The sequence below is a fragment of the Dromaius novaehollandiae genome, chromosome 4 (genome assembly GCF_036370855.1).
Source record: "Dromaius novaehollandiae isolate bDroNov1 chromosome 4, bDroNov1.hap1, whole genome shotgun sequence".
Lineage (NCBI taxonomy): Eukaryota > Metazoa > Chordata > Aves > Casuariiformes > Dromaiidae > Dromaius > Dromaius novaehollandiae.
In genome coordinates, this window is record NC_088101.1 from 59,759,945 (window position 1) to 59,786,504 (window position 26,560).

General features: G+C 37.6%; 1 protein-coding gene across 1 annotated transcript in view; it reads left to right on the forward strand.

Moving 5' to 3' along the window:
- Window positions 1–26,560, forward strand: part of CORIN (corin, serine peptidase) — a 142,824-nt gene that overhangs the window by 10,905 nt on the left and 105,359 nt on the right. Inside the window, exons 2-3 of the mRNA XM_026093564.2 lie at window positions 4,344–4,488; window positions 15,713–16,159. Coding sequence (XP_025949349.1) covers window positions 4,344–4,488; window positions 15,713–16,159 — 592 coding nt within the window. The remainder of the gene's footprint in view (window positions 1–4,343; window positions 4,489–15,712; window positions 16,160–26,560) is intronic.

Consider the following 26,560-nt stretch of genomic DNA (forward strand, 5'->3'; position numbering starts at 1 on the left):
TTTTGCTGCAGTACTGTGCTAAATCTCTTCCATGCAAGCCTCTCTTGTATTTAGGATTGGTTTCTTTCAGTCTACCCTCAAGGATTCTGCTTCTCAGTCTTCTTGCCCTTCCCTAGTAAGGAAGATAAAGGTATATCCGGAGGGCCCCTCAGTCCTACAGGCTTAGAGAATGAATCAGAAAAACTACTGAGTACAGAGGGAGCTGAGGGAAACTATTTATTTTCTTAGCTGCTAACCTGGATCCCTAAAGTGGGCTGACTGAATAAGCAGGTAGCACCTCTGCTTCCTTCTACAGGCCAATTTCTTTCTAAAGATTCCATTATCGATGTCTGGTTTTGGATTCACAGTCCCTTTGGGGTGTTGTTCTCTTCAAGTCTTTCTCTGCTGGGGATCAGGAGTTTCAAGTTTTTAGTGAGATTTGAGGTGCACCCTGCTTCCTTGTCACTTACTGATCTAAAAAAGAGCTACAAGGAAGATACAAAGCTGCAGCCGATCCCTTGCTAAACCAGAAACCTTCTGAGATTTGGTAAGAGAGAAGAATTTGGAGGACAGAGCATACCTAAGTTTATGCAGATACCATTGGCATACTCAGAACACTTAAAATTGGTGCATGTATTCCTTGTCTATTACAATGTTTGGTGGAAAGAGGAAAAGAAATCGTACCTGGGCATACACAAGAGTAGGTGTAATATATTTGAATTTATCTCCAGGACAACTCATTACATTCTCATTGATGATATGGGAATCATTAACACTACCTCTGGTTATTTCATATTCACCACAGGAACTGATGGGAAAAAACTCATATAGATGTTCAAGTGGTGGAGAAATGTCATTTATTAAGTTTATGCTTGTTGAGTCACTGATGATGATTTTAAATAGGTTTAGTGTTTTTCATGAGGTCTTTTCCTGTAGAAGGGAAAAATAGAGCATGCTGTTTAGTTTCCTATAAATATTTACTTTGGTATTATACAAAACTAGCAATTCATGGTGTTTAGAGAAGCATGTCTTTCACAATCCAGCATTCTTTTCTTGAGCAGTCACTGAAAGCAAAATTGGATACAACAGTCCCTTTTAAAATCTGTGGAAGTAAAGTGTCACTGCAAAGATTGGGGTTTATTGTTTTCAGAAATTAATAAGAAAAATGTTTGAGGTCCTTCTTTAGCACACACATTTGCCTAGAGTGGCTAGTATCCACAATGCCACTAGCCTTTAGAAATATTTCTCATAGAAACAGAAGAACATATGAGCAAGATGTTTCAGAAGCTCACTATTTTCACTGGCACTCACACATTTAATGTTTCCCCCAGCTTAACTCAAACGGTGCAGCTGTGGTGTTAACTTTGCTCTTGCTTATACACGTGTCCTTAGTGATTAAGGTCAAATACAATTGATGATGACACTGTTTCTGTTTTTCTCAGTTCTTTGAGAATACAATTCCATGGTTTACTGATGACGTAAGTTTTTTTACTCTCAAGACAAGCTCTTGTATAGTACAGTGGGTAGAGTTGAGAGCTGGGCACTTTTGACTGGTGTTTGCAAGAACTTCCTTTTGCTTGGGAATCATTCCTTTAGGAGGGCAATTTGGGTCTTGTGTTTTTTCTTTTGAAGGGACTAAGAGTCAGCTTCTGAGTGCCCTAATCACTGAGCTATGCAGTGATGGTCTTGCTCCCTGTTCTCTGGCCCAGCAGAACTGTGGATTTTTTTTGTGGAGTATGACTTTGAGGCATAATGTGCCTGACTCTGGCGGAATCCATGTTTAGATGGTTGCGATACTCTCCTGAGTAGTACATCTTTATTGTTTTTAACTGCTTCAGGCTGAGAGGGAATTGAGGTCAACTGCTGCTTTTCCTGTGGGAGCACTCTAACAACTGTACTGATGGAGAGGGCAACTTTACACTATTTTCTCTTTCTTTAGGGCAACTTTACACTATTTTCTCTTTCTTTAGCTGTGCTTTCAAAAATAGTTTTGATAGCTGTTTTGGGAGAGCTGTGTTAATAACAGAGCTGTGTTATTCCTGTGTTACCTATGCTCAGAGCTCCTGACAGGGGACCAGTATAGTAGGTGCAAACCAAGGTTGTAAAATTCAGTAACCTGCCATGAAGAACTGCTGAGCTGCTTTATCTGGGCATGACCAGAAGCAAAACTTCAGGTAGTCTTGAAGACTTTAAAGTCAAAGTGTACACAAGTGTGGACTTCAGGAAGTTACACAGTCAAACAGGGATTTCTAACTATTGCTTGGATTTAGGTTCCTAAAAGCCATCAAAATCCTTTTGTGTATCCATGCCTGGATATGTGAGGTGTTACTTGCAGGTAAGGGAAGTAATTTAGCTGAGATATCCCCAAATCTTGGATTGCAGCATTTTCAACTTCTGAATAATATGTGAATTAAGAAAAACACTTCTGACAACCAGTTAACCCCCCAGCTTCTCTATATTTAGCTGCTTGTAGGAAATGGTTATGATCAGATTGCAGATCCTGCCAATTTACCCAGACTGAACTTTGTCGGTAGACAGAGCTGGCGACCTTAGTACTCCCACCATGGGTTGACTGTTTCAAGCGTTCAGACAACTCTCTCGTCTTTAAGTTGACCATCAGCTTACATCTTCCTTTCTAGATGACCCTAGCAATAGGACACTGTTGAGACTGAAGAAGGTGCAGTGGTTGTCAAATGAGACACTGCTAACGCCTCTTACCATACTGTTACCATATCCGTGTTATCTGATCTATGCACTGCATGGTGAAAGCAACAGAAAAAGTCTTATGGGACACTGCACTGGATGGGTCTCAAGGAGGTCGGATAACACTCAATGTTTAGTGCTATCAGAAGAAAAATACATGAAACTGCACAAAGGCAATTCTGTTCACTTCTAGTGTGTCTGCAGTGTCTTGTAGCTAGCGGCATGAAGAACAGATGAAAATTCTATTATTAGCATGGAAGGTTTCCTTACAAATAGCTTTGTGTCATGCTGGAACACGAGACAATGACAGAAAATCACACTGTAAATCCCACTTTTTCCTACAGTCTTCTTAGATAATGCAGGAAAGTGGGCACTGACATTAGAAGGGGTATAAATATAGACTCTGTGGAACAATTCCTTAAGAAATAGTTAAAATTCCATTTGTGCCACTCACTCTGATAACCTGTTCTCCACAGAGAGGCAATGAAGGGCATAACATGTGGAGACGGTCATTTACAAGACTGGTGTTACAGACCTCTATCTCTTGAGGTTCTTGCCCATTTGTTTGGGAAGAGGCTGACAGGGTAATGGATGCGTTTACACTCTTGTGTCCTGTCACTGCCTGTAACCCCTAAAACAGGAGGCCAGCTTCAATATGATAGATCTTCCTGATGGAAAGGCTAAATTATTATTATTATTCATCGTATTCAACTGATGAGTCATCTTTTGGGGCAACATTGTCTGGAATTAATAATTCTATAGTCCTATTCATCTTATTAAGGGTAAAATTGTAAATATTTTGAATGTCAATCCTGAATTAAAATTTTATTAACTTCAAAGCAACTGTTTCAATCTTGCTAGTAATGCATGTTTAAATTTTTTGGTTTTGTTGTTTCTGTTTAAAAGGTATGATATTTTTCTAATATATGAGATCATGGTCTTAATTGAGTTATGCTTTAAGAGGATTTTTATCCCTATTATGTATACTGTAAATAGATATTTAGGCTTTGGTCTTTTGTACATGTTCAATTTTTTTTATTTTGTGCAGCTCAGCTGAATTCAGAAAATTGTTTTTCTCTCTTCCTCCATATTCCATTTATACTACAGAACATATTATTAGCTATCTCCACAGAATACTGCAATAAATTCTGGTATTGTAAAGTTCTTTGAAAAGGAAACAAACATTACTGTGCATAATAAGTGGACTGGTCCTTATCACTTCTGTTGTCACTTAAAGATGATAATAGTTTCTTGATTCCTTAATGAAAGAAACAGATGGAGTTCCTGAATAATTAATAACAATTATTTTGATTATAAAATAAGCTGTATTTAACTTGTATTACTTAAAATTTATTATGTATTTAACATTTTTCAGATGAAATATCCAGCCTTTCTTCTAGCTCATCAGAAATGTTTAGAAGTTTTACTGAAGCTATGAGTGTAGGTATTGCAAGGTGAACTAAAATACATAATATGGATTACTCTAGCCTGTCTACCAAAAGCAAGTTTATGTATCTTTTAATTAGGAATCTAAAAGCTGTTTATAGCACATATTTAAATGATATTTTTATTCTGTGTATTGGGCAGGACTGCACTTAAATACACTATAAGAGTTACTTAGTGATACCAGGATCATATAACTGTGCTCTTTTGTTTTTCAGGTTTTAGGAACAAATGAGGATAATATGGGGGATGGTTGCTCTCAAAAACTGGCCTCTGCCAAATTCCTTCGACTTTTGCTCCTAATATTGATTCCATGCATCTGTGCCCTTATCCTTTTGTTGGTGATTCTGCTTACCTTTGTAGGTGAGTGCTAATGGAGTTAATTGATATGTTTTTAACTAAGGAGAATAACACTGAAATATGACTGCAATCTCAAGTGCTAATCTAATTGTAGGCATAAAGATATCTCATAGCACATTCTACCCCAAACAGCAACCTAATAGTATTTGTTGCAGAGAAATAGATATCATATTTTGATTTATATGTTTAAAATGTGTTTAAAGGTAACAAAGAGGAAAAGTTTTCTGAATTTCTGAAAGTGGATTTTTGATGTGTATACTACCTTGAAAATGTAGTATGTACATGGTTTTCAGCAGTTATTTTATAATATACAATTACAATATGCAAAGCTATTTATGTTTTTTTATTTGATGTACAGGTTAGAGACACTTAAATAACTAAGTGGAATGGAGTATTTGTCCCTTAATGTCACACACTGATGTGCAATAATGATTTTTCTTATCAGGTGAAGGTTAACTTACAGCCAAAATTTTTCGGAACAGCCTACAAAATATCACTGTTTCACTAAAGCAAAATATGTGTATTTCCTATAACTGTGAAGTATATGTCAATGCAAACCTCCAAGTATGTTTTGCTGAAACTTGTTCCAGACATATTAGATTTCATAATGGCTTAATCTGTAAACTAACTCTGCATCTGTTATGGAATGAACGAGCTAATAATTCATCACCCACAAAATTTTAAAAAGCTTTCCCTTTGTTACCTTTACAGAGAAGCTGAAATATCTTGGCATTAAATTGTTGCAATTACAACATGAGAAAGACAGTAATGCTAGGTTAAAACATTGTTTTATTGGGAAAAAGTAGTAAAAAAATTAGTCTGTTTTGCTTTCAGTGATGAGAGATTGTGAGATTTTTACTTCAGTTTTTTTGTTAATGAAAATATTTCTTTAAATACTTCAGAAGCACAGCTATAACAAATATGGTAAAATGTATGAGTGTACAGAAATATAAATATAAGTCTCTATTCCTGTTTAAAACCCCAGCTTCAATATATATACAAACAGTTAGGAAGCATGGGAGGAAACTGAACATGTGTCTAAATAGCACCTTCAGCTCTGTCAAAATCAAGACAACTTAAATCTGTTTTCTCTATTTAGCCTGTAGAGGATGATTTGCAACAAGATTTTTTATGCCTGTTCATTTCATTTAGCTTAAGTTAGGCAAGTCAGAAACCAAAGTTAATGAATGTTATGATTGACAGCTAAGTCTTGGGATATATCCGTAAACTAAGAACAGGCTGAAGTGGATTAAGATCAAGCAATTAGGAAATATGATGCCATTCAATTTACTTTCCTTATGTTTAGCATTCCATTTGTATCCTTCATATCCTCTGCCCTAGATTTTCATTCTTCAGTGAGAAAGCAGATAAAAAAGCAGGTGTATTTACGTCAGCTGTACTCTGTATCCTCCTCTGAGGCATGTATCGACATAACACTCATTGAAATTATATAAAATCCTCCAGGGAAAGGGAACTTGTTCTGATCCTACTTCTGTAGCAAAAATCAGGAATTTCTCATCTAAAGTCAATGTAACTACTCTAGGGTGTAGAATCAGGCTTAGTGTTATTATCCAAGCCTAAAAATTGTCAAAGATCCCTTCAGCATTCTTTGAATTATGGTGATTATAATTTAGTATTCTTCTCTCTCAGTTAGCAGCTTATGTGCATTGATAGCCCAGAAACAAATACATTTGATGTCTGAAATTAAATGAACAAATTCTGTGGGCATCTTTGAAATGTGCATAATATAATAGTAATGTAGTCTATTCTAAGTATTGAGAATCTATTACGTTCAGAATAGTAGTTCATATTCAATACGGATCAATAATAACTGAATATTATTACAGTCTAATATTGGCATGATGACTTACAACGTAAGAAACAAGTTGATGGTCTTGACTGACAAATGCCTATATTAATAAAACCATAATTTGTCATTGTTACTGTTACTATTCTCAAATCATTTTAACTTAATGAATTATTAATTTTGATTTCATAAACCGTAGAAACACTAATGTGTAAGAAATATATATTATCAATTTCAATAATTTATTATTAAATTTTTGTTATAATAAATGTTGTAAAGATATTATTAAATTTCCTGTTCATTCATGTAACCTATTGATCTAGATTCAAGGCAATGAATTTTACATCTAATATAATTATTCTATGTATAAGAAATTCTGTTCTTGTCTTTTGACCAAATGGAGGAGTTAAGATCCATGACTGTCATGCTAGTATCTTTTACTGGTGCTTATAACATAAGTAGAGAGCTGCTGTATCTTTCTTAGAATTTCACGAACTTTTCTGATTTGACTCTAGGTAACTAATTCAAAAGAAAATTATATTTTATTGCATTTTATATTTTGCAGGAAAGGGTTTTGCTTATTGTGGTAAATTTGTAGGTAATTATTCTTTTCCTTCTGTATTTTTTTTAATTGAATGAGGCATATAAGCATAAAAAGCATCCACACACCTTAAAACTTTTCCATTCACTTTCCTTTTATCTAAGATGTTGCTTGCACATCATTATCTCTATGTTGAACAAACTGGGAAGTTGGTATGGGTGGAAGCAGAGAGGTAGAGCTCTACATTTGTATTGTAATAATTTGGAGTATCCCATTTGCGATACGCCATGTGTGCATGTTTTGAGAAGATGTCGTTATTCAGCCTTTCAAAAATTATTTACTATCAAGGTGCAAAGCTATTGAAAAAGTTATTTTGTTAGAACTGTGTGCAAAGGAGAAAGGACAAAGCAAATGATGAACAGAGGTACATGATATTTCTTTGACAAAAGACTTCTGTGGTCCGTACAAGAAAATATCAGGCTGAGCTGCTCAGCTTTGATGCCTATTCCATGCTTACGCACTTTGGCTCTGCATATTCTTCTGTCCCTCACTTACCAGGAGTGTAGCATGCTTGCCAGCGTGTAGAAGAAAACTTTGTAATGAATATTTTTGTACTCATTAAAGTAAAGGCAGTAGTTAAGCCGTTAAGAAGGAAGTCTAACTTTCAGAACATGCCTGTAGTACTTCTGTTGATTGACTAGGTTATATCAGAGGACAGGAGGGCTTAGGAGTGGTCTCTGCTTATGACTGCTGACGTGAAGATCTAACTCAGTGATGTAAGTTTGAAAAGAGCAGAAAAGGCTAGATTATACATGGCTAGAATTACTCATATCTTGCGATTCTGTCTGACATCCGTAGGCATCCAGTGCCATCTCACAAGACTATATCATAATTTTTTGCTGTGCATAATGGTTAAATTAATTTTCATTACTTTCAAGAAAGCAAGCAATAACCGATTCCATGGTTTGAACAGCTCAGTCTTTCTTTAAAATGGAAAGCCTGAAGATCACCTTAAATTTGTATTACAATCTGTAGTCCATGTCCCATCTTGCTTACACTGAAAAAAGTCCTTACGTAATGCATCCTATGTAAACTTTACTAAGGTGCAAATTTCCGAAGGTTATGAGAATGAAAAATCTCTGGCATTTTTATTCTTTTCCTTTGAGAGATGAAGTATTCTAAACCGTTTGAAATATTAAATTTTTAAACAGTCATTCACAGTTGGTGAGCATAATGCCAAATTTCAAATTTTTGTGATTGTACCATAATTGCTTAGCAATGCAGTTATCTTGCTGGGAAAACAAAAATGCTTTATACTTAGAGGTCCATAAATGAAAATCAATATTGTATTTATTTCATAGTGATAAATAGGTTCTGTGGTAGATATTCCATTTCTCTTATAAATTATACTAATGTGGTCTTTTGCCACCTCCTGTTAATAGCCATCCACAACTAATACTTTGTCTTTTTCTGTGGAATTGAGCAAGTCTTATGATACACATAAAGAATAGTTTCACGTACTTCAGACATTTACAGTCCAGATATAGTTCTTGGGCATATGATCACACTGCAAGACTACATCAAATAAGTTTGCCTTTCAGGCAAGCAGCATACTCTCTTATCTATGCACAATGTAGGCATTCATGCATTTTGCAAAATGATATCATAAAAATCTGTTAATCCATCAACGCTGATGAGAATGAGAACTACAATGAAAGTGTTCAAGATACACTGTTCACTCTGGATATGAAAATAATTGAGGTTCGATTTCTCTCACCATCCTCACTCACACTGGCAGCATACAATGTTTTATTTATATTTCGGCCCTGTCGTGTATTCTGAGATTAATTTTGGCTATCAGTGAGAATTACTACAAGCATTATGTGTGAATGGTAGTATTTAGCATTTTCATCTTATTCTTCTTAAAAGCAAAACTTGTTCTAATAGCTGGTTTTTATTATCTATGTACAAGTACGAACCAGCCTGGTCAGCTCTCAAATCATTCTGTTATCTGGAAAAAACATAGCAAAATTCAATCCACCTGAGAGATAGTCTCTTGCATATCGCTGGTTGAACAAGGATCATTTCTGTTATATTATTTGTAAGATCCGTATTCTCCTTTTCTTTCCTCTCCTAAGAACACAGAAGGAGCTGGGTTTCCTTCACAGAACAGACGTAAGGAAATGTATACTGTAATAAGACTGCCAGGGTTAGCTTTGTGGCTGTTGGATCCTGCACGTTCATCAAGTAACATGCATGTATCAATACTCCTGTATCAATTGGGAGCGCAACTATACTGGCCCATAATGAATCTTTTGCTGCACAGATGAAATTAAATCTTCAGGGGGAGTTACAGGACATACTCTAGAGAGCGCATCTTGATTGCTGAATCATTTGGAGATTGTAGTCGTTCTCCGAGTGATGTCAAGCCTCAAGGCATATGATATCATATGACCTCACAATCTAAACTGACTGGCAGCATGGAAACACAAAATTGAAATTGTGAAAACAACATGAAATATTAACAATTCTACTGTCAGTATCAATTGTACAATATTATTGCTGTAAGAGGGGTGTCCAAATGTAGGAATGTAACACGGATGTATACATAAGCCATTTGGTCCTGGAAGTTTTTCTGATGGAAGATGGTGTATATCACATAAATGATCTGCCAGTTTTTTATTTGCTCTTGTTAGCACAGCTAAATTAGGGAGAATATCCAAAGGCACGTACACCAGAGCAGCCTCCCCTTGACCGGTCTATAAGAACTGAGTTACTCCAAGAAGCCTTCTTAACCGACACTTCTGGAAGCCTGGAGAAAAAGTCGATGCTGTGAATACAGCTCCAGGTCAGAATGTCCCCTGTGAGACATAACTGAGGTCAGTGGAGAATTGCTCTTGTGATCTAGAGAGTGACGATGAAAGTCTGGCAGTCCATCCAGCACAGACAGACAGACAGTCGTAGTGTCTGAAGCATGGATTCTGGAGCGGTATAATTGGTTCGCAAAGAGCCAGTCATTTTATTAGCTGGTGCAAAGTGATTGTTTAATACAGTCAGAGTTCAGGATTGATTTCTGAATTGAAATAGAGGCCTTATGTGTGTGTTACATTTACTTTCTTAGATTAATAAAAGCTTTATTAATAAAAACTTCTAGCTATATGACCCATCTTGCTCTAGGGCCTAGGAGAAGAAAGACATCAGAAATGAATTTTGAATAGATCAGAGTGTTGTGTTACTATAACTGGGAACTGTCAAGCAACAACAGCTGTTAAGGCGGAAAACAGCTACTGTCTTTCCCTCCGGTCCTTTAATCTGATTCTGACATTTTGCTGGGACTTCACTGCCTGATGGTCAAAAGCTGGTGAAAGGGAGTCAATCTCTCCTTTCTTCCTAGGTAGCCTGGCTTCATTCTGCAGCTTTCTTAGATGATCACTTCCACAGTCAACTTCCAGTTCCTTTTTACCTGGGAACAGATCCCTGTTTTACCCTAGTCACCTGTTAAGATGAAGAAGAAAAAAACTTAACAACTAACCTCTTTCTTGGCTCTTTGGGCAGCTGGTAAGCCGTTTAAGGTAGTGTCTTTGCTTCCCAGGAGGAGCAGAGTAAAGTCTGTTACTGCAGCTCAGCTGATGGGCAATGATTTGATATGCCTTGGTAACTCCATATTAGCGTACTAGTGATGTGCCCATTCCTCCAGAGCTTACAGAACTGTAGGGACTGACCCTGCAGAAGAAACCTCAGTGGGTATATTCCGGCTAGTTGTCGCGGCCCGAAGGGAGTCGTTCAGGACGACCTCCCTCCCCTTGGGGCCAAAGGACCAAGTTCGTGATGCCCTTGGACTGAATTAAGGTGAAACGACACCAGCCAACCAATTTTAAGATTTATTAAGGAATCAACTAACTAGACACATCCCACATCACACGTTTAGGGAAAAAAGAGGAAAAGGAGGAAAAAAAGATATATATATATATATATATATCACCACCCGTGGATCCAGTGGCGTCCCGTTGGTCCTCTTCTCTTGGGAGTCTCGGCAGCGTGGTGGGGGCAGCGGCAGGAAGCTCCCATCTGGTTCCGCTGACTCCGCTCCACTTCCTCACTCGTCGCAAGCAAGCCCCCCCCCTCCATTCACGCCGTCTGCAGTTTTTTATAGGTTCTTGCCCCACCTCCGGGAGGTGCTTCCTCACTTCCCATGCAGATTAACTGTCATGCGCAGTCCGCCTTCTCAGAATCTTCCAGAAACAGGCTGGGGCATCTGGGGGTCTCCTGCTCCTTATTGGGTCTCATCACTGTCCCTAGGTAGGCCGTTTACTGTTGCCGTTTCTGCTGACAGGCGTGTCTCCATTCCTGGGTCCAGCCATTAGCTCTCAAGGTCCTGACAAAGAAGGTGATAACTCCAGCAATTAGCACTGTTTCAGCAGTGCACAGGAATACAAATTGCTGGCAACACCCTTATCATTACCAGCAGCTCTGGGCCTTTTCTCACTGTACTAGGGAGTGCGGCCTAAGGCTTCAGCAAATTTAGCCACTCATGCCAAGCAGGTTTTATTTACAGTCCAGATCCCAGAGTCTCTGCCCGATTGTGGTCTCGTTCAGTGCAGGCTCGGTGTGTCCCGGGTGGTCGCAGGGAGACCATCTCGGGGGTCGCAGCAGCCCAGTCCTGTTTCCGCCAGGGACAGATGGCTTGTTCGGGGTTGTGGCCTGCCTGCACCCCATGCACCAAGAAATGTTTAAGGCAAAACAATTCTGTCCGCCACACTAGTTACATTAATGAACCAAAATTTCACTCTCAGTGTGACTGTCTCATCCATTATACATGCTTTGGTAAGCCTCTTTGCTCTATTTGATTAGCTTTTTAAACAAACCTGGCCTTTTTGAGATTTCCTGCTGTGAAGCACTAGAAATCACCCACAATATACACAGCCAAATTCTCAACTTAATAGCCTGAACAATGTGACTGTTTCTTAGATCTCATAACTGAGATCTTTAAATAAAATATTTATTCTCCAATAGTGAACAGCAACTGGCAAGTGATCAGTAAGACTGTTGGCAAAGCACTGCTGTGAACCAAATGAGCTTGGTGCCAGTTTCCCATTTTTGTAGTGAATATGATGAATGCCAGCATGCTGTATATTTTTGTCAGCTGGACACGTCCAGCTGTAGCTATACACACAAATCCAAAACAGACACATCTATTTCTTAACTCATTAACTATCTGGCCTATGATTTACTGCCTACTGCTCTGTATGAACTCACATCTGAAGAATAGTTGGATATGATGTACCTGTATGCACACAAAATGTATGTTCTGCATTTTAGATGGTGTGTGTTATATGGCTGTTAGCAGACATTGATAGAGGGTAAATCAGTTCTTATCACAGAACAGATTAGTCAAGTATTGTTTTAAGGCATCACACTGTTTTCTTAGGAGCCTTGAAATTGAAGTAGTTACTTCAGGGTTTTCAATGCCATTAAAAAATCTCCAGTAAGCTAAACTTAAAATTGAAGATATTCAAGAACTGTTAAATAGAAATTTAATAATACTCACTGTCAGCTAAAGTACAATTGGGAAGGTCATTTTTCTAAGAAGTAGTTCATTGTGTGGTACAACCGTCAGGAGAAGAAGGGGATTAGTTATCACTAGGAAACTATGAAATTAGAACAAAAATGTTATTGTTGGAAAGGTGGGTTGAACATACAAACAAGCATCTGAGTAACTGTGGAAGAAGGAAATAATTTGTGAGTAATGATAAACACAGCTATTATAATTCTAGATAGACAACAAAATAAGGGGGAGGGGGGAGAATAGAATCAAATTGGTAACTCTGCAATATTTATTGGTCCACTGTATTAAACTAGAAGTTTTTGTTTTTCTTTAAACTTTTAAAAAAGTTTTTACCTGACTTGTAACGTATTGCCTAGTATTCTGCTGAATGATATATAAATAACTAATAATTTTTACTTTAATCTTAAATTATTATTCATAGCTCTTTGGGGCTGACATTTTCCAGGCTTTTTCTATTATTGTGGCGAGTGGAGGAGAAGAGAGGAGCCTAGAGAGGAGGAAAGAGAATGTGAACAAAATCCCCTCAGCTGTTTTTGAGTTATGGAAAAAAAAGGTACTTTTCTAAAGGAGGAGAAGTTGTTCACTTTAATTTTTTAAAAGCTACAGAAGAAGTTACTGGAGTTTGAAATTTGAAACAAAGTAGGTTTCTCAATCATAAAAGTTCAAATTTTGATTTGGGAAAAAAAAAGTATCCAAGTAAAGCTACATATGAGTGAGCACAATTTCTGAGCATGCTTCCTAAGGTTTTAGTAAATCATATTACTACTGTCCCCATTTGTGAAATCAAAGCCCATTCATTTTTCCTGTTTTGTCTGACTAAAGGACTTGAGCAAAAAGAAACTGCTGCTGAAATAACTTGCAGATGGGAGACTTCTAGTTGCTTCTGTAAAATGCATAGTAACCTCCTCTAAATCCCAATAAGTTATGAATACTTACTGGTGGAAAAACAGAAACCTTCATATGCATAAAGTTCCCTTGGGTTCTTCCAAAGAAAGTTAGATTCAAAGGCTTACTCACTATCAAGGATACCAGAATCAAAATAACCCAGCCTGGATAGAGGAAGCTATGGTAAATCTGAAGTGGTAGCTGTTTCAATAAAATCCATCATATTTCAGGGACCTTACAAGTTTTTCTTCTTAATTCCACTTCAGTGTTCATCAAATGAAATGCTAAGAATCTCTCTTCTCAATTCTGGTTCTTTTTTCCTCTACCTATAAAGCTTCCTAATCCAAAGTCACTTCAGACTGTGACTGTAAGTTTAGGTCTTCTGCTGTTGTTGGTTGTTTGTAGCCTTGATTAGTGAAGAGTCCCTCCTGTCCAATGCTTCAGCTGCAGCCCAGGTGATCTGATTTAACCTGGCCACAGCACAGGTGAAGGGGTGAGAAATGGGGGTCTGTAACCGCAGGGGGAAGGGGCTGAGGATACCTGAGCAGTTATGGGCTGTGTGTGGCATGTGGGGTTAACAGCAGAGTGCTTGGCTGGGGAGAGGGGACCTGGAGCGGTAAAGAATGACCAGTGCTTGGCTGTAATATGACTGTGTGATTAGCCGTTTTGGTAACTGCAATAACCAAACTGAAAATGAAGGCCAGGAGATGTGGCGGTGGGGGTTGCATGTACTCAAGAGTCACCTGCACCAATGAGCTGATGAAAGAACAAATCGGTATGAAAGCCTATGAAGAAACAATTTAAAAAAATAAAATCTAAAATTAAAAAAAATGTGAAAAACAGTGTGAAAAGGAGTCTGGGTGACTTTCGTGAGTTCAGAAAGTTTGTAGAGAACAAACTGAGATGAATTTGTGCTAACGCGCTTCAGATGTGACCGTATTTTTGGTTGAGGGCCTGTAGCTAGCAGTAAGGGTGAGAGTGGAGAAAAGGAGCTGACAGGAAAAGCAGAAAACTTTCTTTTTTCCATGTAGAGCCCAGCTTGGGGGAGCTATATTTTAGGCTTTTTCTTTGGATATTGGCTAAGGAAAAGCTGTTGTGTTTGTGACCCATCCTTAAATAGAAGAATGTTCTTCACTTCTTTAGATTTTTACTTTATTGTCTTTAAGCAATTAGTGTGAGACAAATGCTTAAAAGTGACAGAACCCTGTGATGTTCTAGCAGTGTTGCACAGCTTTTAGCATCCTTTTCCTTATGTAAAATGTGAGCTGCATTTTAAATGAGGAAAGTTCATAGCAAAAAACGCTGTGATTTTTGTTAGCAAGATGGCCCTTGTTGAAGTTAGAATATCTGAATAGCAAAAGTGCAGAGTCACAACTGTAGTTTTAAATGACTAACTGCTAGCAAAAATTACTTTTGCTATTTGCCAAATATTTATGTCACAATACAGAGTACTGCTTCTCTTCTAGCATTACATACTACTCTGATATATTTGGAAAAGAAAATCTGAGTATTTGTAATTTTTATTACACAGAATTTTTATGTGCTATATGTATTTGAGATGCCCACTTCGTTATTTAGATTAGCTAAATACTTCTGTAATAGCCACAAATAAAAAGTAGATTCTCTTACTATTTAGTTTGAATTTCCTGATGCTTATGGTTAGTGTTATGCAGCTGTTTTGATTTATGAACTAAAAATATTTTGCAGTTGTTGAACATACAGCTAAGCAAAGTCTGTGCTGGTCTGTGGTATAATAAACCAATAAAAATTAAGTACAGCAATTACCTAAAATACTGGATATAGCTATATATTTAAAATCCAGTATTAGAGAAGGATGACAAAGAATATAAAAATATATATTTAGCAGTGGTAGTTAAATTACATAATCCTATATAGGACAATACCTTTCTCCATTTTAGATGTTTGTGAATGTAAAATATAGTAGAAATATATTGGCTCCTATGAAGCTACAAATTAGCTTTCTAAAGATGATAGTACTATTTGATGTGAATTTTCACATGTGAAGATGTGATAAAAGAAAACTATTGCTGATCTTTTTAACACAGTGGTAGAACACATACATACTGGAGTTCCCCGTTAATTATGTGCCATAGTTATGAATCTGTAAGACTTCAGCAACCTACTATGAGTAAGATGAAAATATTTTTGGTTCATGGAAGCATTTATTTGTGTGGGACAATGGCTTTTTAGTATATTTATCCATTTATCATACAGCAGTCACGCCTTTTGTTTGGTTGTGCTTCTGTTATTTTCTTACTATGAGAAATTCTTTAATCTTATTTAATTGTAAATTTGAAATAAACATTACTTTTTTTTGTCTATGCCATTATGCTTAGTATTAACCTTCCAAAGCAAATTGTTCTTTCAGGGTGATGGTAATTTTGGTGCTTTTTTCCCTCTCTTCCAGGGGTGCTGGAAAAAACATGCTTTTATTCAAACGGAAGTCAAGTCTTCACGATTAATGGTGACATTGAAACATCTGACGTTCCTTTTCCAAACATGGCTGAAAATAGTTCCAAGGCTGATCCTACAGATCTCGGCACACACCCCCTCTCCTGGACCACTACGCCTTTATCTCACATTGACCTAATAAACAAGAACTCAAATATATTTAGAGATACTTTCCAGGAAAATTCATTTAATCCTGCAACTCAAGGCTCACTGCTCAATCCTGATCCTCCAGATGATGCTGTTTTGGCAGAGGTCCCTGAAGAGAGCACCCAGCTGATTGCCACTGCAAAGGAGGAGACGTGGTCCACGGATGTATCCTTTAACATCACAGAGAGGATGGCCACTCTGCCTGTATTAAGTCCTACCCGTCCATCTGTGTCACAAAAAATGGATCAGAAAAAAAGTAAGTTTATATTTTATTTGGCTCCATAATTATGACTTATGAAGTGCAGACCATACTGTTGGCCTACCTCCCAAACCAATGAGTTCGGAGGAATAAGAGTCCCTTTTAGATAATTTATTTCATCACACACATTCAATGTTTAAGCAGTCAGTTTATTATCAAGACATCTGATCAACCCCATTGAAGATGAAGTAGTAATTTCTTTCAAAGATGAAAGGTTACAGTACATTCTTCAATTGGTGATAATCATGCATGCTTACCAAAGCTGAAAATGAGTTATTGCAGGCTGTATTCAGTTTATATATTGGATTTTCTACATTTTGTTAAAGTTATATATGTGTTAAGTACCTTCCTGAACTGCGGACATAATTACAGTTTCAACTTTTTATATATTAGTGGACAAATTCTTCCCTAATGTGAAGCTATTTCTCTATGCAGCACTGAAGTTGACGTTTTTGTCACTGTTTGACAGTGACATTTGTGAGGACAGTAATAAAAACATCAAGAAAGAATAACAACAAAACTGATAAAATATCTGTGATAATTTTTTTAGTCTGATTGTAACAGGAGGTGCATTTCATTAGTGCCGTGGTCATTTTATGGATATATCATGTCAGGAAAAAAAAGGTTCCTTGATGTTGTTTTGGTAAGAACTGAAACACTAGGATACTATATTAAAATGTTTGTTTCTCTTTAAATGTGTATCATTGCTTTGCTAATGATCCCATCAGAGCACAAAGCAACACTTTTTCCAAGTCCTAGAGAGGCCTGACATAGATGAAAGGGGACAACCCGTGATCTAGAAGTGGCACACTGTATTAAAAATATATTTGAAATCTCTATAAAATGAGAATGACGGGATGGTGGCTGACAGTAGTGAGCCCTTCTGAAAGATCACTGAATATATGTTATTTTCAGGAGAATGTCTACATATCATTCCTCTGCTGGATTTAGTGCTTTGTTAAGCTGTAAGACCTGATATTACTTATCTGAGCTATCTAATGAATGCACTGTTCAGGTCGGGATGATGACTGGTCGCATCAGAAATTGTTTGCTTTGCTGTTTTCTTCTGAAACATTCTGCCTTCAGGGCTTTGTCAGTCCTCTCTCCCTTCCCGCTACCTTATCTTCAAACAGGCAGATAAAAGTCGGGAAATGGAGAAACTTCTGTGTGTGCCATTTTCTTGTTCTTTCCAAAGTGAAGTAAAAGTAGGGAAAACCTTTGAGTAAGACTCTCTTTTTTTTAACTTGGTACATGGAAGAGATTCTTTTCAAGGAACATTTCCGTGAAAAATTTTCTCACTCACAAATCACCCTTGAAAAATGATAATATGAATCGATGGTTTGTCAATTTTTTTTTTCAGTCTGCTAGACTGTGGTTATTCCACAGGTCATCTGAAGGGTTCAGTTTTTCTGTAAGACTGTGTAAGAAAAATGTTTAGTAAACAGAACCTATCTCTTGTTTTCTTCCTCCTAAATGGAAAACACGTGTGTAAATGCATATTTGTATCCTATGGCGATTCATTTATTTACCTTTTTCAGTAACTTGATTAATTATCACTGCACTGAGGAATAGCGTAGAAGCATAGTGGGCTATATTACAGATACGTCCAATTTATATCATTTTTGATAATTATGATAGCAAAAGACACCCCAAATTAGCAACCTGCTAATAAGCATAAGAGCAAAATTGTAAGGCAATATACTGCCTGTTTTTCTCAACTAGAACTTCCTTAAAATGTGTTGTGGGTGTCTAACTAACTCTTCCTCTCCTGGAAGATTGTGTCTTTGCATTGCAGTCTTAGTAACTGGGTAGATATCACACAGATACTAAGACTAAGATAATGTGTTAAGACATAAGACTGTGTGTGTTTATATGTGTTTGTATTCAACTGCCTAATCACTGTATTTGAGATGTATGGAATTCCAGGAAATACAGACTAAATGGTGTAAAACCTTTTCCTTATCATGTTAGAATGAATGTTGTGGATGTTTAGGGACAAATAAAACCGACTACATGAGGATGACAGTAGTGGATCAAATCAAGTCTCTCGCTTAGCGTTTGGATCCCACTGTGCCTAGGGCTGCCACACAGAGACACTTCAACGTTATATGGTAGCAGCTTCCAGTGATCTGTAGTGAGTCTTGATGACTGTTCTCCCATGAATTTATGTAATCATTTTTGAACCCATGTAAAATGGAGGTTTGAGCTTCTTAGGCACATCTCATAAGGAAATTCACCTCCAAAAGAAGTGTGAGGCTGAAGTTTCAACATCATCAATCCTGGATCTGTGTGCTATTAGATCATCCATCAGTACAAATTTCATCTGATTCAAATGTGGGCATGTGAATGCATTTCTGTTGATTCAGTAAGAGTGCATAACTTAGACATTATGCAGTTTTTATGCTGGGTGTTAAAAGAAAAATGGTATCTCACACAACTTAGACTGTCAGTAGCAAGTCAATCAGTCCAAATTTTCTGACCATATCTGAACTGAGGGTCATGTGGCTGTAACATTTTTGGTCTAGTGTTAGTATCCTTAGCACTGGATTTGCTTTACTGTTAAATCACAGCTTCAACAGAAGACATTGAAAACACATTAATAAGAGGAATAATAAATACTGTGACTGTGGTATTCACTCAAGGCTTCAAAATAAATAAGACATTGCTGAATTACTAACTGGAGAGGAATGAAATTTGGCACATATAGCACTGATTTTTAAGTATCCTTGAGGTGGAAGGAGGTTTTTTGATAGAAACTCTAGTGAAGAATAGATTTGGGGGGAAACAGAAAGGCATGATAGAATAAGAAAGAGACAGAGGCAAACAGTGTGTTAGATGTTACCATGAAGGGTGCAGAAAGAAAACAGAAAACCTCATTGTGCCAGTCTATAAGTTCAGAAAGACAGTAGTAGAATTAGAAAAGTCAAACAGCAGGCAACCAGAAGCAGTGGAGATAGGAATGGCTTAGGTATGAGGAGATACTAAATAGACAGTAACTCTTCCTCCTGGAAAACAGATGGCTGAGGAGTGAGAGGCTGTGGTAGATGTCTATACAATCTTGAGTGGCCTGGAGAAGTTGAACAGGAAACAGTTGCTCACTGTTCTTCATGATATCAAGTGGGTGCCCGCTGTTTTTAGGTTATCAGGCCTAAAAACAAACAAAAGGAGATACTTGAAAATAGGTTAAAAACAAACAAAAGGAGGCACATTTTCACAGAATATCCATATATGTAGTGGAGCTCATTGCCATAGGATGATGAGAAAACCAAAAGTATCAAAGTGCCTGGAGAACTTCATGACGGCTTGGTCTGTTGGGAGCTTTAAACTTGCGATCTCTGACTCATAAAGCCTCTAGACTTTAAATTGCAAGAAGTTGTTATTATACTTATAGGTGGTTGTTCCTTACTTGCCCTAAATTGTTATAATCTTTTCTTAATCATATGATGCTGACCCCTGACAAAGGCTAGCTTCTGAGCTAAGTGTATCCTGTGTTACCTGTCTGTCAGAAAGAAAGTGGAGGAATACATTTTTTCCTGTTGAGGTTATTTGAGTTTGTATGAGTTCAGATTTAAATGTGTTGTTTTAAAGGCATGGCTCATGGTCTTAAGTCATTAGGATGGCTCACAGGAGAGTTTCCTGATAGCAAAAACATCAGGAAGGGAGCCTTAAGTGAACCGATAGGTTCAGTAGACTGTATGCATGGAATTTAAAGCTTTATGCCATATTATTCTGTTCATCTGTCTATCAGTGCATAATAGAAAAAGAATGATATATTAAATAGTAATATATCTTAAAGACAAAGGACGTTTTCTGAAGATAACTGTCAGTAAAATTTTATCAGTATTTTTTTCTCTTTGAGACAAAAATAGTGTGCAATTATGCAGCAAAGTGAGAGACTGATCAGGAGGTCTCAAGTGTACTGGATTGAGAGGGATGTTTTCATTTCAAATGAAGCAGACTCCATATTTTGCAATACTACTGGTTTGGGGAGACAAACAGGAGCGAGAGTTTGACAGTCTTCTTAGAAAAACATCCTGTAAACTAGTGGAATATGCACTAGGACCAGAGATACTAATATCTAATTTTATTTTTTCTACTCACTGATATTCATGTATAGATACTAAATATCTCCTCTTTCTGTGCCAAATCTCTCATGCTTCTCTCCTAGCAGACAGTCAAGTAACAACTCTGCCATTTCACAAAAAAGCTTTAGTGGAAAACTGTTGCAGCATTCTGATCTTGATGTGAACAGCAGTGTGACAAAGTGCTCTAAGTTTTGATCCTCTATCATACCTTCCTGTGCTTTGTATCATACCTCAGCACGTGTAAACCCTGTGAGGAACAGAGAAAACGAGAGCTGTTTTCAGCAGAGCCGCTCCGCAGCCCGCTTTCAGGCTCCTGGGCAGGGCCCATCCTGGGAACCTGGGCAAAGACGTCCTCTGCTTTGGGAGGCTGTAAAGTGGCAGTTGCAGAGAGGGAGAGGGACATCAGTGTGTCAGTAGAAGGTGGCATCATCTGGTGGCAGAAGAGATGGCCTACGGGGGCATTTCACCGGAGGAGCAGACTGGCTGTATAGCTTGAGGGTATGCTGGGGAGTCAAGGGGGAGCTGTCGGCCTCTAGATGCTTTACCAGGAGGAGAACTGAGTTAAAGAGCAAGGTAGCTAGAAATGAGGGACATGTTTTTCTAGCTTTGGCTTATTCTGAATGTACTTGGTGAAGTGCTGGGAACGGTGCGAGTGATGAAGTGCTGGGAATGGTGCGAGCCCAGATGAACATGGGCTTGGTTCTAGTTCAGCTTCTCCCTGCATTTGCACAAGTGTGCAGGAGGATGAAAAAACCCCGCAAACCCCAAATGGTTGCTTGGAAGAAAAGTGCCTTTGTGAAAGCAAGACGCTGAGTCAGAGGGCTTGTTAAGCAGAATTTCAATAGGCACAGCACTTATATTTGCTTGTTTTCTTCTCTTACTCCTTTGCTAAAAAAAAAAAAATCCTTAGTATGGAAAAGACCCTTGGGACTTCATGCACATCTTTGCAGCTGAGAAATTTCATTAATCTGCAGCCCCTGCTCAGCCTCAAGGCCATCCTAACTCTCATTATCATTTAACTATGTCTAATTTATACGTTAAATAATCATTTTCCTCCTTCCCCAGTACTCCTTTCTTTGTATTTGGTGTTCTGCCACTACTAGAATGTATAGAGACCTAGGCTGACCCAGCTTTCTGTTTGGCAGAAAAGAGCAGTGTGAGGACCACTCTGGGGTAGGTCACGTGTGGCACAGAATCAAGAAATTCCCTGTTTCCCTTTCCCTGCCTTGTACTTGAACCAAAGTTCTCTTTTCTGCAGAAGCTACAGTATCTAGTAACTGCATCCTAAGTCAGACCACAGGTTTGTATCTACCTAATTCCTAGTATCTCAAGCAGTGATCTAATAAATCACTTTGTCTTCTAGCTGAGTTTATATTTACTTACATTAACTTACTTAAGTTGGTGTAGTCCCAGTTGTATTAAGCATAATAACAGCAGTAGGCCCATGGTAGATATTTGGAGGTATTCTTGTTTTCAACAATGTAAGTTCAAAACATTGCTGAAACATTATTTTCTCTTGATGCAAAAATGGTTTTTGTTTTTCAAATCTTGAAATCCTTTACAGAGCGAAAAACTCCTGTGCAGCCTTAGTGAGTATTCTCGTTTTACAGGTATGTGGGCAGAGGCACAGAGAACTAGACTGATTAGTCCCACCCAGTAGGTCAGTAGTGTTCAAGGGTATGGAGAGCATTTTGCATGTCTGAAAAAAGTTATGCATAACTTGTTTAGCTGTGAGATAATTCTGTCCTAATTTCATGGGGAAACTTGTGGTTGCTCTTTATGTAACTAACATAGGCAAGTAAACAAAGATCTATAAAAAGCAGAGTTGAGGGAAGCTATCTGCATTCATGAGTGGAATTACATGAAAGAAATAAACAGACTTCTCGTTCTGGGAAGAGCAATTGAAGTATGAGGATTTAACAATCTCAGTTTGCGCAGGCAACTTGCAGGCCTCATGTTTATAAGGTTTAAATGCAACCTGAACTGGTATGCAGTTATAGGAAACATTGTCATAATTATGTTAAACTCTTAGACACCTGTATATTAAAGCACTCCTTTTATGCATAAAAAAACAAGGTATTTTTTGACCTTTGATGCCTGTGAACATTTATCAATATTCTTCTTAGTCTGCACAGCAAGCAGATACTTACTGGAACTCTAAGGAATAACTCCTTTGATGTACATAGCTAAGCTTGTCAGTGAACTGAAGTGTTCAGACTCTACTGGTAGAAGCACAGTTAGTCTATCACTGCGTATTTTTAAAATATGACCCCCAAAAGTAAAATCCAGGGATACAGACAGGGGAGTCAGTAGCAGCCCTTCAGAATAACGGAGGAGCCCAAGAAGTCATATATCACGCTCTGCAACAAGTACTTTATCAAGTGTGCTATCAAATTCAGATCTAGGCTGCAGTGTTTCTGGCTAATGCAAGTGATCTTTCATAGACAGTCGCTAGGTACTCCCTAGTGAAACACTCACATGCCTCGAAAAGCATAGCTGTGGGAATTTTCCGTAGGGAAAATAGTTACTTCTGTTCTTCTAGTATACCTCTAGTGTACTGTATAGTATGCTTGTATAGTTACTTTCCATAGGGAAAACTTTCACTTGTTGAAAACACATTTGTAAAGTCAGTAGTTTGTTGGACTGGTCAGTCCTTAGCTAGTCAGGGCTTTATAGACCAACACCAGGATCTTAAGCTCCACCTGGAAATTTGCAAGGAGGAAACTGCAGTTTGTGAAGCACAGGTTTCACGTGCTTGCAGTGTGCTCTTTACCAAGTGTGCTGCTGTATTCTGCTCTTCGTTTCTGAACAGATTTTAGACGGAGGCTTAGGTAGGGTTTGCTCTATTAGTGTTCTCCAAAAGTGAGGTAGGCATAAATTATCACTGTGAGATCTGCTTGGAAAAGACGGTCATGATCTCTTACAGAACAGATCAGGAGGGTAATGTGGCTATTCTAGAAAGGTGATTAACCAGAGACAATTGGGACAGCTCAGGCACAGTCTATTCATAGGCTGTCCTATCCATAGCCCGTTGAGTACCTCAGCTATTGTGCATCTTTTACAAAGCACTGTTTTTTCATTTTGAACATAGCAGTATTAGCACATAATTAAGTGGTCTCAATCAATCCCGCATTTATTTTCTCTTACTGAAAACACATTTGTAAAGTCATGCACATCTTTCAAAACAATAGGGAAATGCAGCCCAACCTAATGTGCCGTGGAAAATACTCTGTAATGATAGATCTAATCCTAAGATTAATTTCATTTTGTGCTTTTTGTTTTTAATGGTAGGCTCTTAGAAATATGTCTCCAGTTTCTCTAAAGAATCCTGTAATTAGGAAATGGCTAATCAAAATACCATCTGGATCTGCAATATAGGCCAGCTCATATCTAATTGGCTGGGGAGGTGTTCAGCCTGGACGACAGCTGTGCCTGCCCAAGAGGTTATAGAAGCAAGTATGTGCCTGAATGGCAGAGCTCAGAGGGCTGTGGTCAGCAGCGCGAAGTCTAGTTGGAGACAGGTAGCTAGCAGTGTATCCCAGGGGTCAGTACTGGGTCCAGTCCTGTTCAAATTATTCATCAGTGACCTGGATGAAGGGACAGAGTGCACTTTCAGCAAGTTTGCTGATGACATAAAACTGGGAGGAGTGGCTGATGCACTGTGCTGCCCTTCAAAGGGACCTGGACAGGCTGGAGAGATGGGCAGAGAGGAACCTCATCAAGTTCAATAAAGGGAATTCTCCTTCACTTCCTGAGTGCTGAATAGATGCTTTCAGGTATGAGCTTTTTATTTCCATGGTACAACTGTATAATTTGTCAGTTACAAAGGAAATGAGAAGTGTCATGGAAGTTATTCTATCACTAATGAAGCTGTTTGTATGCAGTACTGGCACTTTTAACATATCAACATCATTCAGGTCCCATACACTGCTTTTATTATCAGTTTTGTCTTAACCACAAGTGATTGTTGGTGGTTAAACTCTATCTACTTCTCTTGACTTGTTGCTGATGAAAGGGGTAGATTCATAATGGGATTATGACTATGCTACCAGCTGGGTGTTTAATTTTGGTTTTGGCAGTTTTAGAATGACAAAGGTTCCTTTAGGTCAAGTCAGAATGGATGTTACAATATTTGCAGAAAACTATTCTTCTTTGAGTCATCTTAAGTGTTTTGAAAATCAAATTTCAAAGAAAAATATTTGAATGACAAACTGAAATTAAGTATAGGTTACTACTTAGAAGCAAACCAAGAAAAGATGTGCTGAACAAGCTCATTGAGCTTGACTTCAATTTTAATTTTCATAGGCAATCAACCATGTAAAGTATACTTTATCTATCTTGGCTGTGGCATTTTGGCATTTTAAATAGAGTCCTATCCAACACAATTATTTAACAACCCAAACTTATATACAGGTAGGCAAAGAAAGTCGTCTTTTAGCAGTTTACAAAGAAGTTGTCTGATTTTGAGCAAAGAATCTCACAAATCTTTAAAGACACCTTTTACTGTCCCAGCCCTGGAATGTGTACATGCTTTCTGAAATGTAAATAGGATGACCCATCTTATGTCCTTTTGCTGCACTCTTACGTCATACACATTGAAGCTTTGTTATGCTTCAGCACAGGTGTGGAAGATTCGTGTTACCCACCAGTGACACAGACTCTTCCAAAATAACTCATGTAGCATCTTTTAGCATCTTTAGATAAATTCTGCGTAACCTCTAGTTATAAATATTAATACCATTCAACATAGGGGTCTCATAACATAAACTTCTTTTATTCTTTAAGTAGATATTTCTGCTAACAGGAGAATATATATATAACTAACCAGTGGAAAGACCTTGTTTCAAAGTATTGAAAGAGTATTCCTTTTTTGTGACTTCTAATGTGTTTTAAAGCAAAAAACAGTTTGCTAGAATTGACATGAATTTACAAAATCTTCTGACTAGATCAAATCTGCATGTTTTTAGGAGGTAAATGACCTAACAGCTTTGAGTGCTGTAAATGGGATAATTCAGCCATATAGCTACACCTGACTGTGCAATGTATGCAGTGTGGGAATATGGTTGTGGATATTTGGTTTTCATTGGTCTAGTGAATAAAGAGCCAAAATGAGCAGGTTGTGAAGGGTGATTAAAGTTCTGAGTAATCTTGTACCACTTCAGAATATTTTCTCTAGCCATAGTCATTTATGTTGACTTGCGCATTACACAGTGACCAATATAATCACCATAGCAATGTAGCTAAGAAGCGTAGAATTTGTCCCTTTTATTTGATGGAATAGAGCAAACCCCTAAAATTTTAGCATTTCTGTAATGGAGAGTGAATATAAATGGGAAATAGCAAGAAACTGTACACTCTGATCTTTGACTTCTTTTGGCAAATAACCTGAGTAGTAGTAGTTGTCATGAGGTTAGAGAAAGATAGTTATGGAATAACCTACTCAGAAAGTCTCAGTCTCTAAAAGTTAGAAATTGATTTAAATCCTGAAACAATAGTTTTTTATGCCACCCTTTTAGAAAATGAGTATATAATAAAGGAATGCTTTAGCAGTGTAAGATGACTTTCTAGTTGTAAGACAATGGAAAATGTTGCCTGGTGTACATCATTGAAAAAGCCTTTGGGCTATTTGGTAAAAAGCTGGGTGAGTTTATAAAAATAAACCATCACAATGATGTAATCCCTAAGTAGATTGTTTTAGCAGAAAAAAAGCAACTGCTGTAATTGCCTTAGGGGTGTTATACAATTGCAGTATGGCATGAGAAATGATAACTGGGAGAAAAGGAGGTATGTGTGATAACCCATAAAGATATGGTCTCTACTATGAAAATGCTTAACGACCTGTGCTCTAAGAAAGCATTACTTAGCTGCATTTGTGTTGCTTTGCCCAGTTGTTTACACGTGTAGTTGCTATACATCAGGATGGGAAGCACTGAATATTTTGATTGCAGATGAGTTATTCATAAAATCTCTAAAGCCTGAAACTTAAGAAAAAATACTTTTAAACCATGAGATTCTTATAAGCTTCTTATTGACCACAACTTCTTTTGCGTGGAATCACTCCTAAAATTACTCCTAACTAATCCTAAAATACTTTGCTTATTTAATACAGTAGCAAAAATGAATTATAAGTGATTACTTTCTGAACAGAAGTTTTGGGCTAATTGAAGGCAGTTAACATGTTTTCTGTACGTGGTGTTCCTATTTAGGCATTAGTTTGACTGGAAGTTTGGAATATTGTGGTTTTGTGCTAGTGTACCTCAAAAGATACAGAAGAAATATGTGCAGTTGAAGACAATACTGGCAAGGACTAGAG